This window comes from Lissotriton helveticus, chromosome 3_2, assembly GCF_964261635.1.
Source record: "Lissotriton helveticus chromosome 3_2, aLisHel1.1, whole genome shotgun sequence".
NCBI classification, from domain to species: domain Eukaryota; kingdom Metazoa; phylum Chordata; class Amphibia; order Caudata; family Salamandridae; genus Lissotriton; species Lissotriton helveticus.
Window position 1 is genome coordinate 463,367,037 of NC_136062.1, and position 26,188 is coordinate 463,393,224.

Below are 26,188 nucleotides of genomic sequence, written 5' to 3' on the forward strand. Positions count from 1 at the left end.
TTCAACAGGTTGTTCCTAATGTTTCTATTTTAGCGAGGTCAAAAAGAGATCCCATTAGTGGCCTACTGATTTTGCTCGATTCCTTTTGTTTTTTTACACGATTTTTCGCTATCTGCAAAGACTAAACAGAGTATTGCGACTCTGTGCTTGTTTGTAAATAGAGAATGAACCAAAGAGAACAATCAATCAAATGGAGAGAGAAGCAGGCACGACGTATTACAAAGGGGGCAAAGGGCTGCGTTAACTACCCTTCACTATCTGCAAAGAGAGAGTACTCCTAATAGAAATGAGGGGTGGGGGGCAGTATTCAAAGCAGATCAGTGTGCATAAACACGAAAATGTTTTTACTTACCACGTACTTGACATTCGACAGCTTATGATATTTGCTATTAAAAAACCATTGAAATTCACTGAAAAAACCATAGGTTATAGACCATATATAGTTAGGAATTAGCATTTACAAAACCTTGAAAATTCACTGAAAAAACCATAGGTTATAGACCATATATAGTTAGGAATTAGCATTTAAAAAACCTTATTTTACTCACACAAAACCATTGAAATTCCATATATAGTTAGTTGCACTAACTATATATCGCGCACCCGCAATCCACTGCTGATCATGTCACATATTACATCATTCATGACATGGTCAGTGACATCACTGATGACATCACTGATGACATCTCAAATGACATCACTGATGACATCACTGATGACATCACTGATGACAACATCCAGTGACTGTATGTTTCTGTAAAGTTAAAATGTGTCTTACATATTGAAGAATGAGTGGAAGTATAAGTGTCTGGACAAAGGATTTAGTAGGTGCATGACTGAATGTATGAGTGAGTGATTAAATGTGTCTCACTGAGTGCATGGGTTAGTGACTAAACTGTCTTAATTTGTGCATCATTATGTCTGTTGTTCTGTAAACTGCTGCATGTGTTGATCAGTAGCTATATGATTAACTATATGGGTTACTGATTGATTGTCCAAGTATTTGTATGGGAGACTGAGTGTGTGTGTGGCTGGCTGGGAGGTGTGTGACTCTGTGCAGATCAATGTGTACTTGTATCAATGATTGTATAAGAAGGTAAGTATGTGTTAGTATATGTTTGAAAATGTAAGGTGCTCTATGTTTAGCTGTATAGACAAGAAAATGGAAGTGTCATTGATTCTTTACAGGACTGACTAGGTGTGTGAGTAACTCCATGGATGAGTGGCAGACTGTGAGAGTCTGTATAGGTGTATGAGTGCATATGATAGTGTTGTAAAGATGAGTGATTGTATGTATGAATGATTGTATGGGTGAATGAGTGAATGTGTGTGTAGACATAGGAATCAGTGAGTGCGTATGTAGTAACTAGTATTGGTGTGTCAATGGTTTCAAAAATTATACTCTGTATTTAACACTGGGTGAAACAGAGGTTATATTAAAATGTGAGGAGATGCATTGTATTGTCACATGAATGATATCATCAGTGATGTGGTCATTGATGTCAAATGAGATGTCATCAGTGATGTCATCAGTGATGTCATTTGAGATGTCATCAGTGATGTCATCAGTGATGTCATTTGAGATGTCATCAGTGATGTCATCAGTGATGTCACTGACCATGTCATGAATGATGTAATATGTGACATGATCAGCAGTGGATTGCGGGTGCGCGATATATAGTTAGTGCAACTAACTATATATGGAATTTCAATGGTTTTGTGTGAGTAAAATAAGGTTTTTTAAATGCTAATTCCTAACTATATATGGTCTATAACCTATGGTTTTTTCAGTGAATATATATATATATATATATATACAACCGCTGCAGCTTCCCAAAGCTCCGTGTAAAAACGGCCAAGGAAAACCACACGAATCCAGCGTAAATGAAGGCACAAAGTTTTATTTAAAAGTTGAGCCTATATATATGTATATATATATATATATATATATATATATATATTCACTGAAAAAACCATAGGTTATAGACCATATATAGTTAGGAATTAGCATTTAAAAAACCTTATTTTACTCACACAAAACCATTGAAATTCCATATATAGTTAGTTGCACTAACTATATATTGCGCACCCGCAATCCACTGCTGATGATGTCACATATTACATCATTCATGACATGGTCAGTGACATCACTGATGACATCACTGATGACATCTCAAATGACATCACTGATGACATCACTGATGACATCTCATTTGACATCAATGACCACATCACTGATGATATCATTCATGTGACAATACAATGCATCTCCTCACATTTTAATATAACCTCTGTTTCACCCAGTGTTAAAAACAGAGTATAATTTTTGAAACCATTGACACACCAATACTAGTTACTACATACGTACTCACTGATTCCTACGTCTACACACACATTCACTCATTCACCCATACAATCATTCATACATACAATCACTCATGTTTACAACACAATCATATGCACTCATACACCTATACAGACACTCACACTCTGCCACTCATCCATGGAGTTACTCACACACCTAGTCAGTCCTGTAAAGAATCAATCACACTTCCATTTTCTACTCTATACAGTTAAACATAGAGCACCTTACGTTTTCAACCATATACTAACACATACTTACTCTCTTATACAATCATTGATACAAGTACACATTGATCTGTACAGAGTCACACACCTCCCATCCAGCCACACACACACTCAGTCTCCCATGCAAATACTTGGGCAATCAATCAATAACCCATATAGTTACTCATATAGCTACTGATCAACACATGCAGCAGTTTACAGAACAACAGACATAATGATGCACAAATTAAGACAGTTTAGTCACTAACCCATGCACTCAGTGAGACACATTTAATCACTCACTCATACATTCAGTCATGCACCTACTAAATCCTTCGTCCAGACACTTATACATCCACTCATTCTTCAATATGTAAGACATATTTTAACTTTACAGAAACATAGTCACTGGATGTTGTCATCAGTGATGTCATCAGTGATGTCATTTGAGATGTCATCAGTGATGTCATCAGTGATGTCACTGACCATGTCATGAATGATGTAATATGTGACATCATCAGCAGTGGATTGCGGGTGCGCAATATATAGTTAGTGCAACTAACTATATATGGAATTTCAATGGTTTTGTGTGAGTAAAATAAGGTTTTTTAAATGCTAATTCCTAACTATATATGGTCTATAACCTATGGTTTTTTCAGTGAATTTTCAAGGTTTTGTAAATGCTAATTCCTAACTATATATGGTCTATAACCTATGGTTTTTTCAGTGAATATATATATATATATATATATATCTTCACTGAAAAAAACTGCTGGACATTTCACTTGTACAAAACCATTGAAATTCCTGCAAAATATTTAGTTGTACTAACTATATCTAGCGCGCCTGCAATCCACTGCTGATAATGTCACATATTACATCATTCATGAAATGGTCAGTGACATCACTGATGACATCTCAAATGACATCACTGATGACATCATCGAGTGAATTTTGTTTGTTTCGTTATTTAAATATATATTATATATATAGCAATTTGCATTGAAGAATGAGTGAATATATAAATATAAATATCTGGATGGAGGATTTAGTAGCAGTGTGATTGACTGTTTACTTGACTAATTTAAAGTGTCTCATGAAATATATCGGATAGTGAATAAACTGTGTGAACATCTGTCTCACCTTGTCAGTTGTTGTGTAAACTGCTTCTCCGGTTGGTTTCTAGCTATTTGAAAGTCTATATTAGTTATTGATAAGTTAACTGAATATTTGTATGGGAGAGTGTATGACTGCCCAAAGATGTGTGAATAGTTGATTCAGTAGGTATATGAAGTTAAAACTACATGTTATAACAGTTGTTTGGGTGAGTGAATACCTTTATGGGAGTGGTGATGAGCAAATATCTCTCTCAATGGTACATGTCCAACAAAGTAAAAAAATAAAAGGCAGTGTATGTGTCAGTTGTTGTTTATAAATAAATATACATAAGACTCAGTGATTGAATGCATGACTGTATGGATAACTGTATACTTGTAATATTGATTTTATAACACTAAGTATAAGTTACTATCTATATGAATAGATAAAGTGGTGTTTGTATAAGTGTATAGCTAAGTAAATGTAAGTATGATCCATTATTTGCATAAGTGAATAGGATGACTACGTATGTGAATAGGATGTGTGCTGGTGTGTAATGTCGATATAGGTGTATAAGTATATTTGATAGTGTTGTATTGATCATTGACTGCATGTATGAGGGAATCTGTAGGTAAGTGATTAGATGTGTGTATTGATCTAGGAATCACAGAGTGGGTTTTTAGAAACTTGTATTGGTGTGTCAATGGATTCAAATATGGTACTCTGTATTTTACAGTGAGTGATGAAAGGTTATACTAGTGTATGATGAGGTATATCTGATTGTCACGTGGATGATGTCATCTGTGATGTCATTTGAGATGTCATCAGTGATGTCACTGACCATGTCATGAATGATGTAATATGTGACATCATTAGCAGTGGGTGGCGGGCGCGCGAGACATAGTTAATACAACCAACTATATCAGAGGAATTTCAATGGTTTTGTACAAGTGAAATATCCAGCTAACTATAACACCCCTAAAACTTACGTTTTTGTAAGTGAATTTCTAAGGTTTTTTAAATGCTAATTCCTAACTATATCAGGCCTGAAACCTATGTTTTTTTCAGTGAATTTCAAAGGTTTTTTAAATGCTAATTCCTAACTATATCAGGCCGGAAACCTATGGTTTTTCAGTGAATTTCAAAGGTTTTGTAAATGACAATTTTTAAATGTATTAATTGTTATATTTTTGTTTATACTGATTTACTACATTTTTTTAACTATTTATTTTCAGATATTTTATTTTTGAAATTACTTTGTAATTACACATTACATTACAAAATATACTTTCTCCGAATGATTTACTTTAGTTTAAATACTTTGCAAATAGGCAATAGACTTTTAAGTACAGTAGTTACAGTTGTTGTAATGGGCAACACAATTTCAAACACAATGCAACATTGACCTCAATGTGTTTTTCTAGTTAAATACAATTAGTTACTTTATGGATTACTTTTCTAACCACAGGACTGGATCCTAGATTCAGTCCTTGGACATCTCCTGTAAACAGTTGAGTAAAAGAGTTTTGGTTACAGTAGTGATCTTTAAGGAATATTAATATATTTTAAAAGTTGAAACTTAGAAACTTTTTCACATAGAATCACCAATGTTATCCTATGGGAGGAAATTCACTTAGCAGGTAAGTAGTGTTATCTGTACTTTTTCTTACTCAGTGGTGGATCCTGGATCCAGCACTGGTGCATCTTGTGTAAACAGTTGAAAGCATGTGTTTAAGTCATACAGGCGATTTTTTAGGAATATTTGTAGTTTCTGAAATTAGACACCTAGAAACTTTTCTGCTGAAAACCAGACAATGGATTCCTATGGAATGAAATACAAGTTACAGGTAAGTATGGTTAGAATTACTTTTCAGGGTCAGTGCTGGACCCCCAGTATTCAAGGGGCATTTGTTCCCCCTCTGCAAACGCGCCAGGGGGCGCGTTTGCAGAGTGGTGCAATAAGGGGGCGTGGACTCTGGCCCAATGCCGTTTTTTTATTTTTTTTATTTTGTGAAAGGTGGCTGTGTAGCCCCCCTTCCTATTTCTTTTTTAGTGCCCTGGGGACCCCAATCCCCAGGGCCTCACCCCCAAATTAAAATTTTGAAAAAATATTTACCGGAAGGGGGCATTGTGGCCTCCCTCCCGTGGCCAATTCCGGGCACCGGGGACCCCATTCCCCAGGGCATGGCCACTTTTTAAATATATTTTAAGGCCACTTAAGGCCCCTGGGAACCCATCCCCGGTACCGGACTGCCTCCTTTTTTTTATTTAAAAAATGTTTAATTATTTGGGGAGGTGGGCAGTGTGGCCCCCCTCCTGGGCCACTTCTAGCCCCAGAGATCCCATCCCCTGGGGCTGGCCCTCTTCGCTGGGGACCGTGGGGGGGTCCCCAATCCCCTCCCGGTCCATGCCGGTTCCCCGCGTCCTGCGGGAGCCGGCATTGCTTTTCAACATGGAGAGCAGCTAACATGCTGCTCCCCATGTAGAAAAGCAACAGTCTTTGGTTTTTGGAAGAGAGAGCAGGTTTCCTGCTCTCTCTTTCAAAAACCAAAGCAGTTTCCTATGGTAGGGGTGGCGGTCCCCAGGGCCACCACAAGGCTCCAGGAAGGGGGCTGCGCGGCCCCCCTCCCAACATTTAAATACCCCGGGGGATGGTGGTCCCCAGGGCTGGGTGGTCCGTCACGGACCTCCCAATTTAAAAATTTAGTGCCCCGGGGAGGTGGCGGTCCCCAGGGCGTGTGGGGGGGCTTGACCCCCACAAGTTTTTTTAATGTAAAAAAAATAGAAGCCTCTGGGGGTGGCGGTGCGCCCCCCGCATACATAATGTTTAAGCAATGGGGGTGGCGGTCCCCAGAGCTGGGGGGCCCCTGTGGGCCCCCCATTATTATTATAAAGCTCATTGCCCCCGAGACTTGGCCCCCAGGGGCTAATTAGAATTAAAGTGTGGGAGCCCGCGCTTCGCTTTTTTGGGGGGATCGACAGGATACGCCTATCCTACGCGCATCCCGGTGTTTTAAAAAAAAGGTTTTGGGCCTTGGGGGTCCTTGTGGGACCCCCTAAGCAGGCCTAGATGGTCAGGGTGTTTCTACCCTGCCCCCTTTTCTTGTTTTTCGCATTTCTTTTTCTGTTTTCTTGTGCCTCGGTTCTACCTGCCCTCCAGCAATTTTCGGTAACAACAATAATGTCATGATGACTCTGGTGATTAATGTCCTTCCTAGAGAGAGATCGGAATTTTGTCTAATGGAAGATTTGACTCATGGAAAGTTAGCTCAGAGGGTTAATGTACCTGCTGCAAAGAACATGTACCATGCAGATCACAAAGTGCACATAATCATGCCAGTGGGTGGTGGGCTACTACTTTTGTCGGAGCGATCCTTGTGTTACTTGCAGTTTATAAGTTAAAATCCTAACATAGAACATTGAGCTATGTCATCTACTCCGCAGCAACACAAGTCACATTTTTTCTTAACTTTTGATACGGTTGAGCTACAAACAATGTATTAGTTGAAATGGTCACATCATGCTGCAGATCTGGCATTATGAGGCAAATATGGCTGAGCCATTATTATTTAGAAAACTTTTGCAAACTAGGATATTTTGCCATTCATGTTTGAACTGCTGTTGTGGAAAAGGGAGAAGTGCTGAACTATGACAGAAACTCCTTGGCTCGGAGAAAAATGGCTTGTGCTTCCACATTTTATCGTATTTGGGGACATTCTGCTATTAGAAGCATATCCCATGGCCACTTTCTGAATACATTTTATTGTCAATAACTCATTATAACCTTAAATCAATCTAATATGTGTTGAACAATGCTTTGTTTTTGACCTTTCTGTCTCCCAAATGTTCTTGGGAGGGGAGAAGTTTAACCCCCCAAACTCCCCCTAGTAGTGGTTGCTCACTGTGCTTGCTCGCTACACACCATGTGGGGGTTGGTCTCACTTTTACTTTGTTCTCTCTCTGATTCACTACTTGTGTCTATTTTTGGTGCTCTCTGAAAGAATGTCTATGGGTACATATGACTGGGTGGGTAACCTGATGTTTTTTAAGGTCATCATCTACTATTTGCTATGCTTTGAAAGTTGATACAATGTTAATATGTAATGAAAAATGTGATGTAAAATTCACTATCATGGGACCTGGCACTGGCAGCCATCTGTAATTTGAAATGTGAAGATGCCACAAGGGGTGAATCTGCGGCACTATCATTTTTCAGACCATTTACTTCTGTCACTCCCATCACAGTACAGTAAGGGGGGGCAGGGCCTATATTTGGCTGTCCTTTATTGGGCATTTATGTGCTATTGAACTGAGACCTTTATTTGGAATAGCTTGTAGGAGCAGCTCCCCCCGATGTCCAAGCCTGGGTGGGAGGTTCAACTACCGTGTCATTGTCACACGACTCCACCATGATGGAGAGCTGCCTGGCAGAAACGCATCCACCAGTTAAATCTGGTTAAACCGCCAGGTTCACCATGAAATGAGGGGGAAGCCGTCTCCTCGGGGCTAGCAGGGCTGCTCCCTCCTCAGGAGCAATGATTATAGACTTCGCTATCCCCTCAAATAGGGGTGTGACAAATTAAATTTACAAACGTTACTAAGGATTCTGTAGGGTCCCGTTATTTGCCAACTGTGTCCACTGGCAGACTCGGAGCGGAGGAGGTCCATGTGGTAAGATGTGAGGGGGTGACACCATGAGTTACCCGCACCGGGTGACACCAACCCTAGTGACACCACTGTGCGGACTAAACTCTACCTTTTTGCCAAATTTGGTGTAATTCCGTTCAGCAGTACGGGCTGTAGCCGTGTCTAAAGGTCCCTATGGAAAATTGCATGGGGAAAACATGTTTTGGGACCCCCCTTTTTTCTCGGCCCGCTTGATGAGTCACCCCAAAACTTTCAGGATAAGAGAGGAGCGGGCCATCTTCTTGGAGAATTTCGCGAAGATTCGTCAACTGGCACCAAAGTTATTCCAAATAGAATGTTGCGTATTTCCTATGGAAACTTGGTCCTAACTATATCTACCTACTGGCGACTGCCAGTAGGTAATGTGTAAATATATATGTATATATATATATATATATATATATATATATATATATATATATATATATATATATATATATATATATATATAACTGCCTACCTAAGGTCCTGGGGCTTTCATCAAGGTGGGTAGCAAAGAAGTCACTTCCCATCAGAGACATGAATGAAGTGTGCATGCAATTTGCATGTGAGAAAAACTTCCATTTAAGAGGGGGCTTATACTTGCCACTGCGTTTTCAGGGAATTACCTGTAAAGTAAAATGTACAACATACAAGCTATAATTGCTGCTGTTGAACTAATCAAAATGGTGCACCATCGGTTGTGACATTTTTTCAGTGCCCCGAATGTTAGTGCCTTTAGTGGTAATTTGATTGTTCTCACTAGGAGTGCACAAAGTGTGATGACCCCAGTTAAAAAAGCAGGTCAAAGTACCCAAAACTGCATTATCTGAATGCATCTCACAACTTGTAGATTTCACGTTAATTCTTCTGTGGTCTCCTGTACGCACTCAAAACTACCTAGTTACAAATATGTATTACAATCAGTGGATTTCGCTTAGGTATCTTATGTGATCTCTTACACAAGCCCTTGGTGTGTGACTGATCTCACTCGTGCCGTTTATCAAAAACGTAATCATCTGAATATCAGTGTCTTTGGAAAATAATAGTATATCCTATTTCAGGGTGACAACCGCTCACCTACTGTTAAAAGAGGCATCTGCTCCCACAGGGGGCATGTAGGGGAGGCCCTGCAGTCACACACTTGGATAAGATAAAGTAGAAAGAAAGAAAAGCGTGCCCCGTGAGGTGTCAGGCTTACGAATGCAGACCTGTACGGTGAGGATCATGTCTTCTGTGTGGGCGTATCGCATACCTGAGGTAATGGGCATCAGCGAGGGACAAACTCTGTCTGGCGATACAGGTACCTTCTACGTATGTGTGTATAAAGATATATATTTACACGTGCAAATCAAGCACGTGCGTGCAGTGGCAGCTAGTGGTTGAGCATCAGGTAAAAAATAATAATAAATAACCCTTTACAAGTCTAGCCTTCTAGGTACTGTAGTCCGAGTTATACATTACTCCAGATAGGATTTTTTATTTTACAGAGTTTTGTATAGCGCGAACTTGACCCGAATCGGGTATAAGAGAACTTTCAAAGCACCAGTTGCATTACATGAGGATACATTCATTTTTGTTAGGCATGGGGAGATTAGATTATTTGCCCAGAATCACAGGATGTTCAGCGTTAATGCCGCGGCTCGAACCCAGTTCCCCAGATACTTTGTTCACCGCCCTAGCCGTTAGGCTAACTTCTCTCCCCAATGTTATTTTATATAAAGAGCTAGTGGCTCGGGTATTACTCATGTGTAGACAGTCCTGAGGGAAGAATGAATATTTATGTAAATGTAAATATCCAGTATTTGTAATGCGCAAACAATTACCCGAGGGTGTCAAGTAGGGCTGGGCGGATTTTGCGGATCCACGATCCGCGGATTTGCGGATTTGCGGATCGTGGATCCGCAAAATCCGCGGATTTTGCGGATTTGCGGATCCACGTATTTGGGCATTTGGTCCCTTGGGTGAGCTGAGCTGTCCATCATAGTGGGTCAATGGCGGGAAGACGGTGCACACCGTGAGTGTGTGGGCGGGGCTTCCATGCGAGTGCAAATGCCTCTTGTGTGTGTAAAAGGTCTGTCTGAGACCGATCAGAGCAGTAGATGAAGAGACAGAAGCTACTGGTCACAGGAACAGCACGAGGATTGCGCTCGTGAAAGTCAAGGATGCAAAGGCCTCTATCCAGCATCACAGCTGATTTTCGACGGTAGATTTGGGAAGAAGGCACACCTGACAGAAGCTCCGGGTCACAGGAAGGGCATGTTGTAACTATCTATTAGAGCTTCCTGTTGAAGCTAACTTAGTAACTATTTTAGGATGGCGCCGGCAGCTTGCCGGCGCCATTGTAAAATAGTTACAACAGGCCAGCCAGGCTTCAACCTTTGCCCCCGGAATCCGCCGCTCGCGGATTTGCGAATTCGCGGTAAATTTGCGTGAGTTCGCGGATCGCGAATTAACCGAAAATCCGTTCTACTCGCGGATTTTGTGCCCACCCTTAGTGTCAAAGTGCTGGGGGCCATCGGGAAGATTAAGCGAGCTATTGCCCGGAGTCACATGGTGGTGGGCTGATCTTCCGCCAGCACCGGGGACAGAACCGCAAGCCCCTAGGTTCCGGAGTCAGCTGCCCTGGCCGCTGCACCTCACCTCTCACTTCTTTATGAAAGGGGGTGCTTCATATGCGTGTTATCGAGTGACCCCAGAAAGGGAAAAACATAAAATTAGATGAATTTATAGGTGCATGTAAGAACAGTAATACTGTTCAGCCTAGCAATATGGAGTTCATCTATGCATAGATTTTATGATTGGTTGTTTAGCTGATTTCATGGTATATCGTCATTCAACCCATCGCAGTATGATTTTAAATGGTACACCCAGCGTTGTTCTTTTTGGAAAAGTCTCTTTTTTGTACCCCTTGTTGTTGAGATAGTTTTTCAACAATTGTCCAGTTGAGATCGGTGTCTGTGTGTTGTTTATACTAAACATTGCCAGTGAGTTTTGTATTTATCCTTTTACACATGATAGTGCTCCTATGTTCAGTAGTGTGTGTTTTTATTTTTCGGGTCATCATTCCAATATACCTGATGTTGCATGGGCAGGTGATCATATAGACAACGTCATTGCTATTGCAGTTGGTGTGTACTCTTTGTTCCCATGGGGTTTTCAGTTCTTTTTCCATGGTTTTTGTATCTGATCAAAGGGACAAACTGAGCAGTTTCCACGTGGAAAATGTCCTGTTACAGGGGGAGTTCCCACTTCGTACTTTGTCTGTTGTTTACATTTGTTGCACTATTGCTAGGCACTATATTGTCTCAGATGTTGCGTTTTTTTTTTCAAATAAAAATATAGGTTTTTTAAAACTGAGTTAGTTCGATGTTAAGATACGCCAATGCTTCTCTATTGTGCTTTTCACCATGTTTGATGCTGAGTTGTAGGTTGTCACACATATCAGAGCATCTTGTTCTGGTTTTCTTGTTTTTTCAAGTAGAGCTTCCCTGGGGATGTTATGTACCAGTTTTTTGGCTTTGTTAATTATGTGTGTCCGGTATCCGCGATCCCAGAATTTCCTGCTTAGGTTAGTTGCTTCCTTCTTAAAGTCCTCATGTCCTGGAGCAATTGCACCTGATGCGTAATACCTGGCCTGTTGGTAGGTTCTCCCTCAGTGCTCTTGGGTGTGCACTACTGAAATGCAGTAGACTGTTCCCATTAGTGGGTTTTGTATATAGGGAAGTACTCAGTCTCCCACTTTTTGAAAAAATATTGACATCAAGAAATTAAACATTTGTATTGTTATATACACCACGATTTGGGAGGGTGACTCTGAGCATTGCGGATCCGGAGGAAGTGGTCTGTGGCCGACAGCAGCGGAGGAGAGGAGGAGCCATAGAGTGGCGAAGAAAGTGGCGGGGAGTGCGATCCCGTGAGCTACCAGCCGCGAGCGCCCGGGTGCCGTGAGCGGTGAGCCGGGAGTCGCAGGAGCAGCGGGAGACCGGAGCCTGGAGCGGCGATTGACCCAAGCTGCTAGAGACACTGGGAGCGGTTTGTATGGGATCAGAGACTCGAGCCAAGCACGGCTTGGGAGCTGGTGCAGCCCCCGGGAGATGGAGGGCGAGAACTCCGAAAGCCTCTAGATACGTGAACAGCTGTGAGGAGTCACAGAGCTATAGCTGGACCCAGACTCCGCGTTTTTGCTTCTACCGCCCCGTTGATGTGCCCGGTGTGCGCCTGAGGCGAGCTGTGGCAGGACGAGGCTGCGGGGGGAAGTGGGAGTGCTATGGGCAGTGTGAGGCATGCTTAAGGACAGAGTATAGCTGCCGCCGTCAAAGCCTTTTTCAGTTTTCAGTGCCCTCAGTGCTAACACGGCCACCAGCTCAGTGAGGGGCTAATCCAGGCACAAATCAAGCTCAGCGGCAGCCGCCTTTTTAGGTGCCAAGCCCCCCCATCAGCACTACAATTACCACAAGGTCGTGCAGAAGAGGAAGCCACAAGGAGCATACAGCTCTCACAGCAGACTATCCAGATAGAGGAATGACAAAAAAAAGAGAAGGAAAAAGCATCCAGCAACTAGAAAGTGGCCACGCAAAGTCAGTACATCAGTCTAAAACTTCACCCAGAATTTTAAGGAGCACAAAGTCTGCAGAACAGGATAAAAAGTTATTTTTGAAATCGCCACCAGGCGGACTCATTACAAAATTTCTGGTTAAACTCACTCCCAACTCAGGGAGAACCTCAGATATGGCAGCTCAACAAAGAGCCAAGAGCAGCGACGGATTGGACAACAGTTCAGGGAATTAGTTCCTTCAAATGTTGCCAAATATACAAACACAAAGCGGAAATGCAGGAAGCACAAGCCCAGAAAGAAGATGCTCTCGCTCCTGTTCGGGGCTGGAACACTCATCTGGAACAAAATTTAGACACACAAGTGACCCAGCAAGCGACAGCACCGCACTAAATAGCAGAAAGATAGGGCAAGTTATAATTGCCCAAATCCACGGCCAGGATCATTCGATTCTTCACTCTCCGGTGCAGAGGCCATCGCTATCAAGCATAGGCTCCGGTTTAATAAACCCAGGAGTGTCAGAGCGGCTGCAAAATTCGGGTTGCCTATCCCCCACATTCCCACAAAACTTGGAATCCAAGATACACAGCACATTGGAGCTGATTCCAACTTTCTATAGAAGGTCTAATGAGAATCGATGTACACCTTCTTCCACACCAAGCGCCCAAAGCCAAAAGCTCCAGTAGAGCAGTGCCATTTTCGATCAAGGAGCTTCCCCTCCTGGAGAAACAGTGCAAACATGGCCAGGTCACTGCTCTGGCAATCTAGGAAAATGGAGCTACCAATTGATCTTTTAGCAACTATCACGCAACGTCTAGCGGAGCTGAACAATAAGGTGGACTTCGTGGAGAAAAAACTTAGCGACATCCAGAACAATAGTATTGGCTCCGGTTCGTGCGCAGCTCTCATGGACACACGGGCGACAATGCCAGAAATCCTCAAAGGTTTGGTAGAAGCAGTAAAAATTCAAACAGGAAGTACGATGTGCCCAAGCAAAAAGAACAGCTCCAGCCCTACTTTGAACTGAGAAAACCAGTTAGGTATAGCAGGGGGAGGCAACTCGGGGAAGCCAACTACAAATGCCGAGGCACAAGACTCTTTGAAATCGAACAAACCTCTTAGCAGATCTATCAGCTACAACTCCAATAGCAGTAATTCCTCCCCGGGAAAGCAAGCTGAAGACAACAACTCCAACCAGATGAGGAAGGAGAACCCGCTGTCAAGGAGGGCAAAGAAAAAGCTAAAGAAACAGGAAAAAAAACTAAGAGATCAAAAAAACGTGCCCTCCTTTTACCAACTCACTTTCAAAACTCACAAAGTACCACAGAGATCAGACGCCTCTTTCCGATCTTTATAAAAAGTCAAGCCTTAAATAATTCAATAGGCACAGCTCCACCCTCCCCGGGGAAGACAGAAGCAAGGGATAGTTTTAAACAGTCAAACCCTCACACAGAGGGCGGTCAATGCCCAACAGGCTCGGAAATGAGAGCCCAACCACCCCCAGCATCAAACAACAAGAAGAGAGAGCAGAGAAAATCAGAGGGAGCATGTAAGGACCATGTACCCGAAACTGGGGCAAGTAGACCTAAGGGACACCTGGCCCCAAGTGGGCAGAAAATGAGCGACCAAGCAGAATAGCCAACCCAAAGTTTGGCCCAGCAGCCAGTTTCAGGCCAATGGGCCTTTGGTACTAGCTACAAAGCAAGCAGCAGCGAAGGAGAACCAAACAATCAGGGCAAAGCAAATCAAACTCGTAAAACAACATACGAGGTGATTCTAAACCCTTGATATCATAACAAAGGTAAACATGTTATTCTGAACAGGGGCAACTTACTCAGACTTTTCAAGCACATTCCGTCCCTTACAGAAATACAATCAAAAGACTTAATCTGGGTCAAATTCTTAAGTCTAACCAGCGACTCGCATGGAGAATCAACCTCGATTGGATTGAGTCAACACGCCCAAGTGGGGCTCACAACTGAGGAAACAGCAAAAATGGCTGCCTGGGGTATTGACATAGCCTTTCCCATACCTGAGAAATATCCACATGTATTAGCAGTAAACTCTCCAACAAGGGAGGTTTACTCGGTGTTAAAGGGGACGTCAGTCAAACAAACAGGGAAAAGCGCTGCCACGGATCCGAGACTTTACAATACTATGAAGATAATTAGCTCAGCAGAGCAAAGGGCAGTGTTCAACATGGAACCAAAGCTCAGCGCAAGACAAAACATGCTGACGGGCCCGGGAGACTTGAGTCCTCGATGGCACATCTAACAGTAATAAGGGATGCAGCTATATAAACGAGAACCGAAGCTGGGGGAATAACACCCTGTCCATCTTATCATGGAACGTCGCAGGGCTAAAACGAATGGTCAATTGTAAAGCAGCGCGTTCGCACCTTCGAGAAAATTACATACTTTGTCTACAAGAGACATGGGCCACTGAACCTCTAATTTTCTCAGGCTACTGCAGCAATAAAAAGTAACATCTTCGGGAGAGCAGCAGGTGGGCTCTCAATCTACATCAATCACAACCGTAAAATAGAGGTAAACTCATTAGAAACAAACTCTTCTAATCTTCAAGCAGTACTGATCTCCGGACTCAAAAGCAACAATAACTCAATTCGCTTGTTGTTAATTAATTGTTACATAAATCCTGCCACAAGGCAAAAAAAGCAAACAATAAAACTATTAGCCAAAAAAATGGACCACTTGATAATCAAATATGCCTCTCATCTCCCAATCATCGCAGGGGATATGAACATCAGGGGTCTGGGAGAGGGTATGAGGAACATCCAAACATAACAGAACTGGTGCCTCTACATCGGTTGCTTTCTGAGCACAATATGGTTTCCACCCATTCCTCCAAGAAAGCAGTGGACTGTCAATGGCTTCCCTTGCCCACCTTTAAGTCCAAGTCAACAATCGATTACATTTTTATCGTCAAGAAACTTGTAACATTCTTCAAAGACTTCGAGGTGGGAGACAGGGAGGAAAGTGATCATAAGCCATTGAGGGTCACATTTGACATAAAAGGGAAAACCGCAAAACACCCAGGAACATTGGGTTCTTCAACCGAGTAAGAGCACTATACAGTATTGAACAGAATAAAATGGACTACAAAATTAAGTCCAGTACTCATGGAGTGGGTCAACCATAAAGAGCAGTGCCAAACACTGGCACCTCCCCTGGAGCATTGGAGGGAACTAATTGAGGAACTAAAGTCGGTCCTAGGACAGGTGAGTGGTAACCCGAAAGCTCAGGGGCTTCTCCCGCAAAACCACCCATTACAACCAAATCCCAGGGACTTAGAGCAAACCAAACGGAGTCTCTCAAAGGCCCTGAAGGCGAGAAGAAAAGGAGCGACAAATCATCTTCGTGTTGAAATAAAAGCGCTACGCAGGGAACATAGGAAAAAAATATGGGAAATACGAACAAAGAAAATCGAGGCAGAATGGCTGAAAATCTTCAATATGCTTAAAGAAAAGGGTCATACCCGACTCAGGAGATACATCAGACAATTAAGCCACACTGGCCCAAGTAAAGAAAATGGGGTTGCAGCCGAGGAGTGGGTTAAGTACATAAAACAATTGTACACAACAGACCAGGAAAGGAGGGTCATGAAGAACAACAACATTTCCTAGACAAAGAAGAAGAATAAGTGTCTGTTTATTAACACAAGGGAAATAACCAACTTGATCAAAAAAATGAGGACTGACAGTGCATCGGGCCCCAATGGAGTGCCAGCGGCAATGTTCAAAGTGTCTTCCGGATTCTAGGTGGACCAGTTAACCCCACTCTTCAAGCATGCCTTTGAAACGGCCTCCATTCCACCATCATGGAAAGGCTCAATACTTTTCCCTATATATAAAAAAGGAGACCGCACAAAACCGGAAAATTATCGGCTTGTGGCTTTGCTAGACATCGAAGCAAAGGCATATGCTAGAGTGTTGCTGAAGGAATTAGAAAGCTGGGAAGAGGAACATAACATCCTTCCATTTTTCCAAACTGGATTCAGACCACAATGTTCCACAGTAGATAACATAATAGCCCTGGGATACCTGTCCAGACGTGCGACCCAGCCTGCTCAACCTCCTTTGTTTTGCTGTTTTGTAGATTATAGCGCTGCATTTGACTGAGTGGATTGTGGCATATTGTGGAGAAAACTCACCAATTGGGGCATCCCCCAAAAGTTGCTAAAGGCGATAAGGACTCTATACGACGGGACCTGGGTACGGATTAAGACCAGTCAAATTTCACTGACCACTAAGGTCCCAACAAATACCGGCCTTAAACAAGGGTGCGTTCTTGCACCTTTACTTTTTAACATCTATACATCCGACCTGGGTCAAACACTGGGGAATGTACGGCTTCAAATCCTTCAATATGCTGATGGTCTTAGAATTTTGGATCACACCAGGATAGGCTTACAGAAAGCCTTAGAAGCGCTACACAGGTTTAACCAAAAGAATAATTTATTGGTCAACCAGGAGAAGACCAAGATCCTTATCTTTGGGAAATACCATCGAAAGCAAACAGCCCAATGGCGCCTAGGTGACCAGCAAATCAGATCTTGCAAAAATTATAACTACCTGGGTCTCAGGCTCACGGAAGGGGCAAAAACAACAGCTCATTTGAAACAACTAAGAAATAGATAGGACTTCGGGGAACGGTGCTCAGTTGGTTTTCTTCCTTTCTAGCCAGCCGCCGGCAAACGATCTGGGCCTCACCAGATTCCGCCGTGATGCCTCCACTGGGAGTCGGGGTCCCTCAGGGCTCTATTCTGAGCCCGACCCTCTTTAATATCTTTATGACCCCTTTGGCGGCATTGGCGGAGTCGTTCGGGGCCCGGATCGTATCTTATGCCGACGATACCCAGCTTCTCTTCTCGTGTAAGAGAGGAGAAGATTTCGAGGGGGAGAGTATCCGGGATTGCCTTGGGGCTGTGTTCCAATGGTTCCAACTGCACAGCCTCAAGTGCAATTCCGACAAGTCTGAGATACTCTTCTTTGGGTGCGACACGGAGCCAGACTGGCAGGCCTGGTGGCCTACTGACATGTTCCCCCCTATGCGTTCTTCCCAAATAGCGAAAAACTTGGGTGTTAAGCTGGACGCGGGGCTGACAATGAAAGCCCAGATCTTAGGAGTGTCAGGCATGTGCTTTGGCCTCCTCAGGATGCTGCGGAGGTTCCTTCCCCTGTTATCGGAGGAGCACCGGAAGCTGACTGTACAGGCCCTGATTGGCTCCAGGTTGGATTATTGCAACATTTTATACCTGGGCCTGCCGGAGTACCTTTTACAGCGGCTTCAGGTTGTACAGAATGCTGCGGCAAGGGCGGTCTATGGAGTGAACAGGCGTACCAGCGCTATGGGTTTGCTCCAGACCTTGCACTGGCTCCCAATCCGCAAGCGGATTGTTTTTAAGGCTCTGACATTGGCATTTAAGGCCCTTCATGCGTCGGGAGCGAAATATCTCCAGAGGAGACTGACTTTCTACCAACCAGCTCGCTCTCTTAGATCAAAATCTTTATTTCTGGCTACTGTCCCACGGGTGAAGAGAGCGCGTCTGGGTGGTCGCTCCTTTGGGTTACTGGCGCCTCAATTATGGAATTCCCTGCCCCTCTCACTTCGGGGATCCACTGGCTTATTGTCCTTCAGAAAGGACCTTAAGACCTGGCTGTTTGTCCAGTAGGTCGTCTTTGTGTGCTGTTTTCTGTTTTCCATTTTGTTGTTTTTTATTCTCTTAAAGGTGTTATGTTAGTTTACTGCAGCCTGCTTCAATTAAAAGCGCCGGGACACTCTTTTTGAGTAGCCGTGCGCTCTACAAAAAACCAGTTAACATAACATAACATAACATAAAGGGTCAGGAATCATCGGCGGTCTGAGAAGTCTCAATAGAAAATTACATAGCCCATCCACGGAACCCATCTCGAAAGTCCTAAAAGCAAAAGTAGTCCCCTCAGTCAACTATGGCCATTTAATCTTCCCTGGTGCCCTTACCAACTTTTACATGAGTTTCCAAACTTCCGTATATAAGAAAGTGTTGGGCATCCCACGACAGGCCAGGAGAGCTAGAGTAAGACTGGAGCTGGGTCTTTGTCGCTCAGATATCTCCTGCCTGGGAGACACAATAAAATACTATATTAGCACTTTGAGAGCTCCAGCAACAGCCTTGAAAGCGCAAATTAAAACAATCTTTGAAGAGAGCGGATCCCCACGGCAAGGGCAACTTACAGCAGCCAGTCATCTGCTAGAAATAGAGGTGCAAAACCTGGTCAACGCTAATATTCCAATAGCTGCATGGAAAAGAGCAGTGAACAGACAGGTCAAGCATATATCATGCGCAAGAGATCTCGATAGCCTGCATCACCATCCAAATCTTTCCACATTGGATACCTCTTATAAAGTGGGAAAAGCACAGTTGTTAAATGCCTCAGTGGTGATGTTGCTGTTTCGCCAGAGTACCAAGACGTCGTCTATGTATCTTATCCAGAGTCGGATTTGGTCCCAGTAAGGATTGTTGTTCCAGATGTTGTGGTCTTCAAACCAGCCCATATACAGACAGGCAATGCTGGGGGCAAAAGTGCTGCCCATCGAAGGTCCGTGGCTTTGGAGGTAAATGTGGTCTTCAAAACTGAAGTAATTTAATGTCAGGGTTAATCTAGCAAGTACCATGATCAATTCGATGGGGCCTCTCCATTTCCAATCTCTTGTGAGTAACAGATCTTAGATAGCTCTGAGGCTTTCTTTTAGGGGAATACTGGTGTTGATGTCGAAGCCCTCTACACCAGTATTCCCCAAGAAGAAATCCAAGCCAGCAGAAGGATGAATCCTAATACGGGGATCAGGCACAGGAGCTCTTCATATAGCGTCTGTCATCTTTGGTGGTCAGATCACGCCCGCATGAAGATTTTTTTTACATCTCAAAAGTACAGCACATCTTCACACATTAAATTATTTATCTCAAACATACATTACACAGCAGGCAATCGTTTTTTTATTTGCACAGCAGGAGGCTTTTTAGGTCTCGCTGAACCAGCGCACGTGCAGGGTCAGCGAGACATTTAGTAACTGGTTTTTTGAAGGGCTTTCTCCGGCCACCAGCGAGTGGGCGCTTAAGTGCACAGGCACCATCTAGCGGGCACCCTTACAGCCACAATTACTTTCACTTTTGCGGTGCCGATGGCCGCGCGGCATGTCCTCCGTTCATCAAAGGAAAAATCTGTCTGCACCAAGCAATCCTTGTTAGCCATCATAATTGTGGTTGGATGGCATCTTTTTGCACATTCATTAAGTGCCTCTAAAAACTGTAAAGCTGATGCGTAAGTGCAACAAGTCTGACTTTTGAATGTATATTTTCTCCAGTTTTAAATTCTTTAAGCCCGTAAATAATCTTTGCTTGTCATGTAGTGTTAGATTCTTGAAGGTTACATTGATATTAATAGCAAGACTGAAGTAGTACTTAATAAAGCTTTCATTTCCATTAGGACAAAGCATTAACTGCCAGATTCATGAAACGAAAATCGGCTCGCAAAGGGCCAGATTCTGAGAATCTGGCCCTTTGAGAGCGCAATTATTGCATTTGGGATTCATCATCCCAAATGTAATAATCGCTATTATAGAATTCGCAATTGTGCGAGGAATTGCATTTAAGGAATCTCTAAATTCATGAAACATATATAAATTGCGAATTCCCAAATTTGGGTCGCTATTGACCGCGAAGTCAAAACTCGTGGTAAATAGCAGAAACTTAGAAAAATGGACTTAAGTGCATTTTTCTAAGTTGTATGTTACACACACACATGTCCTTGGGACATGTGTGTTTGTAACACCAGCGTCCAATGTCATTTCAGGGGTGCAACAGGGTGTCCTTTGGACACCCCTGCAGCCTTGAAATCGCAAACTGAAAATGCGAATCGCTAATAGCGATTCGCACATTGAAATGTCTTTCCATTCATTCCTATGGGCAAAGGTCCATAGGGATGAATGGGGAGTTATTCCTTATTTGCGATTAGCAATTAGCTAATCGCAAATAAGGAAGCTGTAGGACTCGCAAAAATAATTGAGATTTGTACATGAATCCCGTTTTGCGAGTCTGTAAAAGCGATTTCTTAATAATCGCTATTACAGACTCGCAAAACGGGACTTTGATGAATCTAGGGGTAAATGCCCATTTGTGGGTTGCACGATAGGCAGGAATGCCCAGTGCTTTGGACTTTAGTTCCGCTGTTGTAATGGTTCATTTTTCCTTTTTTTTTCTCTTTCATTCATCAAAGGCTGCTGGGTAACTGTAATATATTCAGCTGGTGTTTATTTTGTCTTGACAAATCCTTTGTATTGATTTGTCTGTCTCCAGACTGCTTTAGCAGTTGGAAAGCTTTTATGCCTTGACTCATACATTTTCCACACAAGTGTCTCTAAGCTCCTGCTGAGGTTGCAGTAAGGGTGATTTTGCACCTAATGTTTTAACTTGCGTTTTTCTTCTTTCTTAGAACTTCACACTCATGCTGAAGTTGAATCTGCAAGTGATGGGGCACCAAATGCAACGTTTTATTATTTTCAGGTGTTTTATTACTCTTATTGATGTTGCGCCTCAATCCACTTTTGCTCCAAAAGGTCTGGCTTACTCTAGCTAAGTGATTTTCCACTGTGATGTAATTTGTGTTCATAAACGTTTGCCACATTCTTGCCAAGGGTGATTCTGCAACTCAATGTGATGTCACCAAATGTGATGTCATAACGACTCCCACCTTTTGCATCTAATGCAATGTCTTACTACTGCATTTTCACTCTGTATTGCATGATACCTCATGACTGTGTATTGCTGGTCTTCAATACTGAATCTGCTTCTCAGGATCAATGTCTTATGAGGTTTTTGCAATTGATACAATGTGGGTATTTCTTCTGAAATCCAATTCACCTCTGGCCTATCTGAAGACTGCACTAATACCACAAAAAATGACAATACATGGAGGCCATTGAAACATTAAAGTGACAAATGCCATATGCTTAAACCAGTTTCACCTAAAGGTGACCTATGATTCTCTACCCTTTTGGACCCATACACCATGATTTTTCTTAATTCAATGAAAACACGCATTGGCATAGCCAATAGGTCTCGCCTTTGGGACCTTTAAGTGTTTAACCATGCAAATGCAACAGTTAATGTTGCTGCAGTTAGGATATTATGCTGCAAAACTAAATACTTATAAGGTCACAAAGGCGAGACATATTGGCTATGCCAATGCTTATTTTATTGTTTTGGTTGGGACTTCCCCATGTGTTATTCTTATCTGCATTCCCATTATGTTTTTCACCCGTTTTACTTTTTACATTGCTCTTTTTCTCTATTGGGTTCCCATTAATGTTTATTTTGTATTGTTTTCCCCTTTATGGATATTTGTATTTTTTTCTCCATTTGTCTCGTATTCACTGTTCTTCTTTTGTTTTCAAATTAAATTTAAAAAACTGCAAAAGCCAATAGGTCTGGCTTTAATGTGCTAACACGTGTAAATATACCATGCCCAAATGCTGTTTTCATATGCAGCTCATTAAAGTCAAACCTGTTGACTTTGCCAAAGCTTGTTTTAAACCAGTTGGTGTAGTCCAAGTTTGGCAAGTTATAGCTAAAGTACCTCGGTTATGATGCAATGCTTCATGTATTTTCCTGTGGTAACCCTGTTAAGGTGATGTGCCTTTTCAGTACACCAGCTTTAATGTTTCTCATAATATGCCTGTCTGTTGTTGATTGATTGGTTGCTGTCTTTCATTAGATCGCTGCAGCTCCCTACTTTCAGATCCGCAGGGATCCTTTTCAACACCCAACTTTACGGAGGTGTACCAGAATGGAACAAACTGCCGGTGGCTGATCCGTCTTCCATCAAACAAGGTGACTTCAGAAGTTTGCGTTCCTTCATTTGTATGTTTTAGTGCCTCCTTCAGAGTTGGCAGAGTGGAAGGCCCATTGTAAACTGGGGCTACTGACCCTTCAAACTATCATTTAGAGGTGCAGCATCCAGTGACTTAGGGGCATATTACCAAGGCTGCGCCTTTGCATCTCTAATGAGATGCAAAGTGGGCGTTCCGTGCACAAAACAACCGGAGTAATGTCGCTAACCGACATTTCTCCAATTATCAAGCTGCACACAAACAAGCAGAGCGTTAAGAAAAGTAGCACTGACCACAGTTAACGCTAGTTTCCAAACGCCTGCTTGTAACCTGATTTAGCCATGTAATCCAATGGGAGATGGATTACATGGCTAATATCACCCTGCCCTATCAGCAAGGTGTAGCTGGTTGCAGTGTGATTATCGCTGGATTTCCAGCTATAATCACAGTTTTCACGCTAACGCATGGATTCCTATCGCTTTGGAGATAAGCATTACTGATAGCACGCTATCTCCACGATGGAATCCAGCGTTAGCCTGCGATAATTATCCTCGCGCTAAAAGTGCTGAGCGATAATTATCGCAGGACCTTGCTAATATGCCCCTTAATGTCGTAGGAACTATCAAGTTGCTTGCTAATTATTGGCGGTGGTCTCTCTGCCACAGGGCTGTCAGCTTTGACGCATCGGGCATCTGTCCTATTTAGGTTTCCCAGATGTGTATATTTCTTACCTGCACAATTTATATATTTATTTGTGTAAGGGGTTTTCATTGTGCCTTCTTGCCATCTTTCAGTTGTTCAAAGTAGTGACCCTTTTTAAGTGCGGTGAACAAAAGCGTTTGTTCTCTAAGAGGCTCTCACTTGCCAGCGTTTGGTGGGCGTCTTGGGATGAGTCAGATATCCTGGGTCTTGAGAAGTCCATTGCAGCTGGCAGACTGAAACAGAGAGAGTGGCATAGTAATTCCGAACTATACAGGTATTTACTATTGCATTAAATAGGTGGCTGGAACAGGCACAATCTGAAAGGCAAAGAAAAACAAAAGTCAGGGCTGGTTCAGGTACAAATTTTATTATTACTTTTTCTTAGTGGCATATCTTTAGATTCATGATAAGTTTTAAGATACTTATTCCACCAATTTATTTATTCAGTTGTTTAATTAATGCTACTTGTTGTATATGCTTTGTGGTACATTGTACCCATGTTTCTAATTACTTTAATAAAGCTCTGTAAACTCAAAAAACGTCAGGCTGATTGTTACTAGCCTTTGTTGATATTTTCCAAGTATTCCACTTGAGAGCAGTTGCTATTGGGAGAGAGGATGCTAGTCTCTTTTGCTTCGAGTCTGGATTGTCCAGTTGGACCTTTTAGTTGATGGTTGTCTGGTTGGCTCGGGGTTTGAGTATCATAGTATTCCCTTCAGGGGTGAGGGAGCCTAGATCCACCATGCCACAAATGCAGCAAAGTAATGTCTGGTGTCAGGACTGGCTAAGATGTATTCCTCTAAGACATTACAGCCTAAAGCAACCACAGAAATATTTTTTTATTTTATTCTTTTTATTAGCATGTGTTATAAAGAAAAACATAGAGGAGGTGGCCTCAAAATGAGCAAATAATAGAGAGGAAGAGGAAAAAGTCGGGTGGGGGAGGAAGAGGAGGAATAAAGGAGGTGAGAGGAAGGTCAATTTAACAGATGCATCACAGTATCCCAGGCTTACAAATAATGAGATAGATTTGACAATACTGCTGAATCTAAGTTAGAGACAGAGTTTGTGGGAGTCCATGCACCTTCAAGTTGCAGAGTTGGGTGGGTGTCCACTAATAGGAGCCACATCAGGGGGGAGCGAGCACCACTCAATAGTGCAGTTGTACATTTAGGGGTAGTGCCACTTCAGGGTCAAGGAGGCGGGCACTTGGCCAGAAGCAAAAGCGTAGCTGTGATGTGCCACATTTCAGGAGGAATGTCTCCGAGACACCCAGAAGACAAATCAACGGGGTCAGAGTGCCTAGTAATCTGTTGCAGGGTATGATGCACTGCCCGTCAATAGTCCGCCACCCTTCGGCGGTCTCAGGCGAGATGGAGAAAAGAAAACTGGGGCACCAAACACCTCCCAGGGCGGGCCTCTGTCACCAGTCCCATGTGCTGTAATTGTGTTGGTGTATGGTAGAGCTGGTGGAGAAACTTGAAATGAAATCTCAGGGCCTCATTTATGAGAAGTAGATTTCACTGCATCACTTCTATGACACTTTCTTGCGTCAGAATGTCCCCCTGCATACATTATACCTGACGCAGGTATAATGTGGCGCAGGGGTTTACAAAGTGACGCATCTACCTAGATGCGTCACTTTGAAAATATGGTGCAACAAGGCACATTTTTTACGCCGCTGGTGCGTCCCAAAAAGTGATGCACCGGCTGCGTAAAAGTGACACAAGGGCTCATAAATAAGGCCCTCAGTCTGTAGTTAGGCGAGAGAGCCTCAGTTTGCTCGCAGCAGTAGGCCCACTGCTCATCCGTGACGCGGGAGGGTCAGTGTCTAGGACTCAAGTAGCATAGGCTGTTGGGGAATTGATTTGTCTTGCATAACAGCATTTAAGAGGCTGACCAGTTTGCGAGAGGAGGTGTTCGTCGGTAATACGCTCAAGTGTGTGTAACGTAGGTGGATTTTCAGGGAACATGTTGTGTATTACTTGGCATGTGGCGTAAATCTGATGGTACGGCAAGATGTCTAGTGCAGTAGGGCACAGAGGTTTGTTCAGTGCAGATAGAGAGGGGCATTGGCCGTCAGGCTAAAGGTCGGTGAATGTGAATTGTTTTCTCTTGTATGCTTGCACTCGAACGCCGTCAACCTGCAGGGCTGACAGCAGCGGTTGCTCGCTAGGGGAATGGGTGAGGCGTAGCTGCATTGCAGTCGAGCTCGTTATCACAGGCCGTCCGATACCCACCGAACACACTCAACTGTATCAATCCCTGTGCGTGAGGACTTGTAAGCCTGATAGAGTGCAGAGGGTAAGGCACTCATGTCAGTGTTTAGGCAGCAGCGCTGCAGCCCCGGTCACAGCATAGCATCCTAGAAAGACTTATCCAGTCCAGCACGCCGTGCCCAGTCCACGTAGCAGGCCAGTGAGCCTGGATGTGCGACTGGTGCCAGGAAGAATCTAATGATGGACCTCGGCGGCTGTGCCGCCTGACGAAACCCAGTCGGGCTTAGCAGGACAATCCAACCAGGCCCACAGAGTAGACACAGCCCCCACTTCCACGCCGGGCTGCCAGCACACCCTTTCCAAACCTTACAATCTTCACTAACTACACGTTAATCACATATCGACAAGGCACTAAAATGATTGACCTTGCCATTGCTCAATAAAGCGGCATTGCAAAACATTTGGGTAATCTTATGCGGTCTTGAAAACCTGTT

At 43.2% G+C, this 26,188-nt stretch overlaps 1 protein-coding gene across 1 annotated transcript in view; it reads left to right on the top strand.

The window, feature by feature from the left end:
* The window catches only part of LOC144826169 (astacin-like metalloendopeptidase), a 272,346-nt gene that overhangs the window by 211,128 nt on the left and 35,030 nt on the right, over positions 1-26,188 (top strand). The window contains exon 11 of the mRNA XM_078684563.1: positions 22,659-22,774. Within this exon, the coding sequence (XP_078540689.1) occupies positions 22,659-22,774 (116 nt within the window). The remainder of the gene's footprint in view (positions 1-22,658; positions 22,775-26,188) is intronic.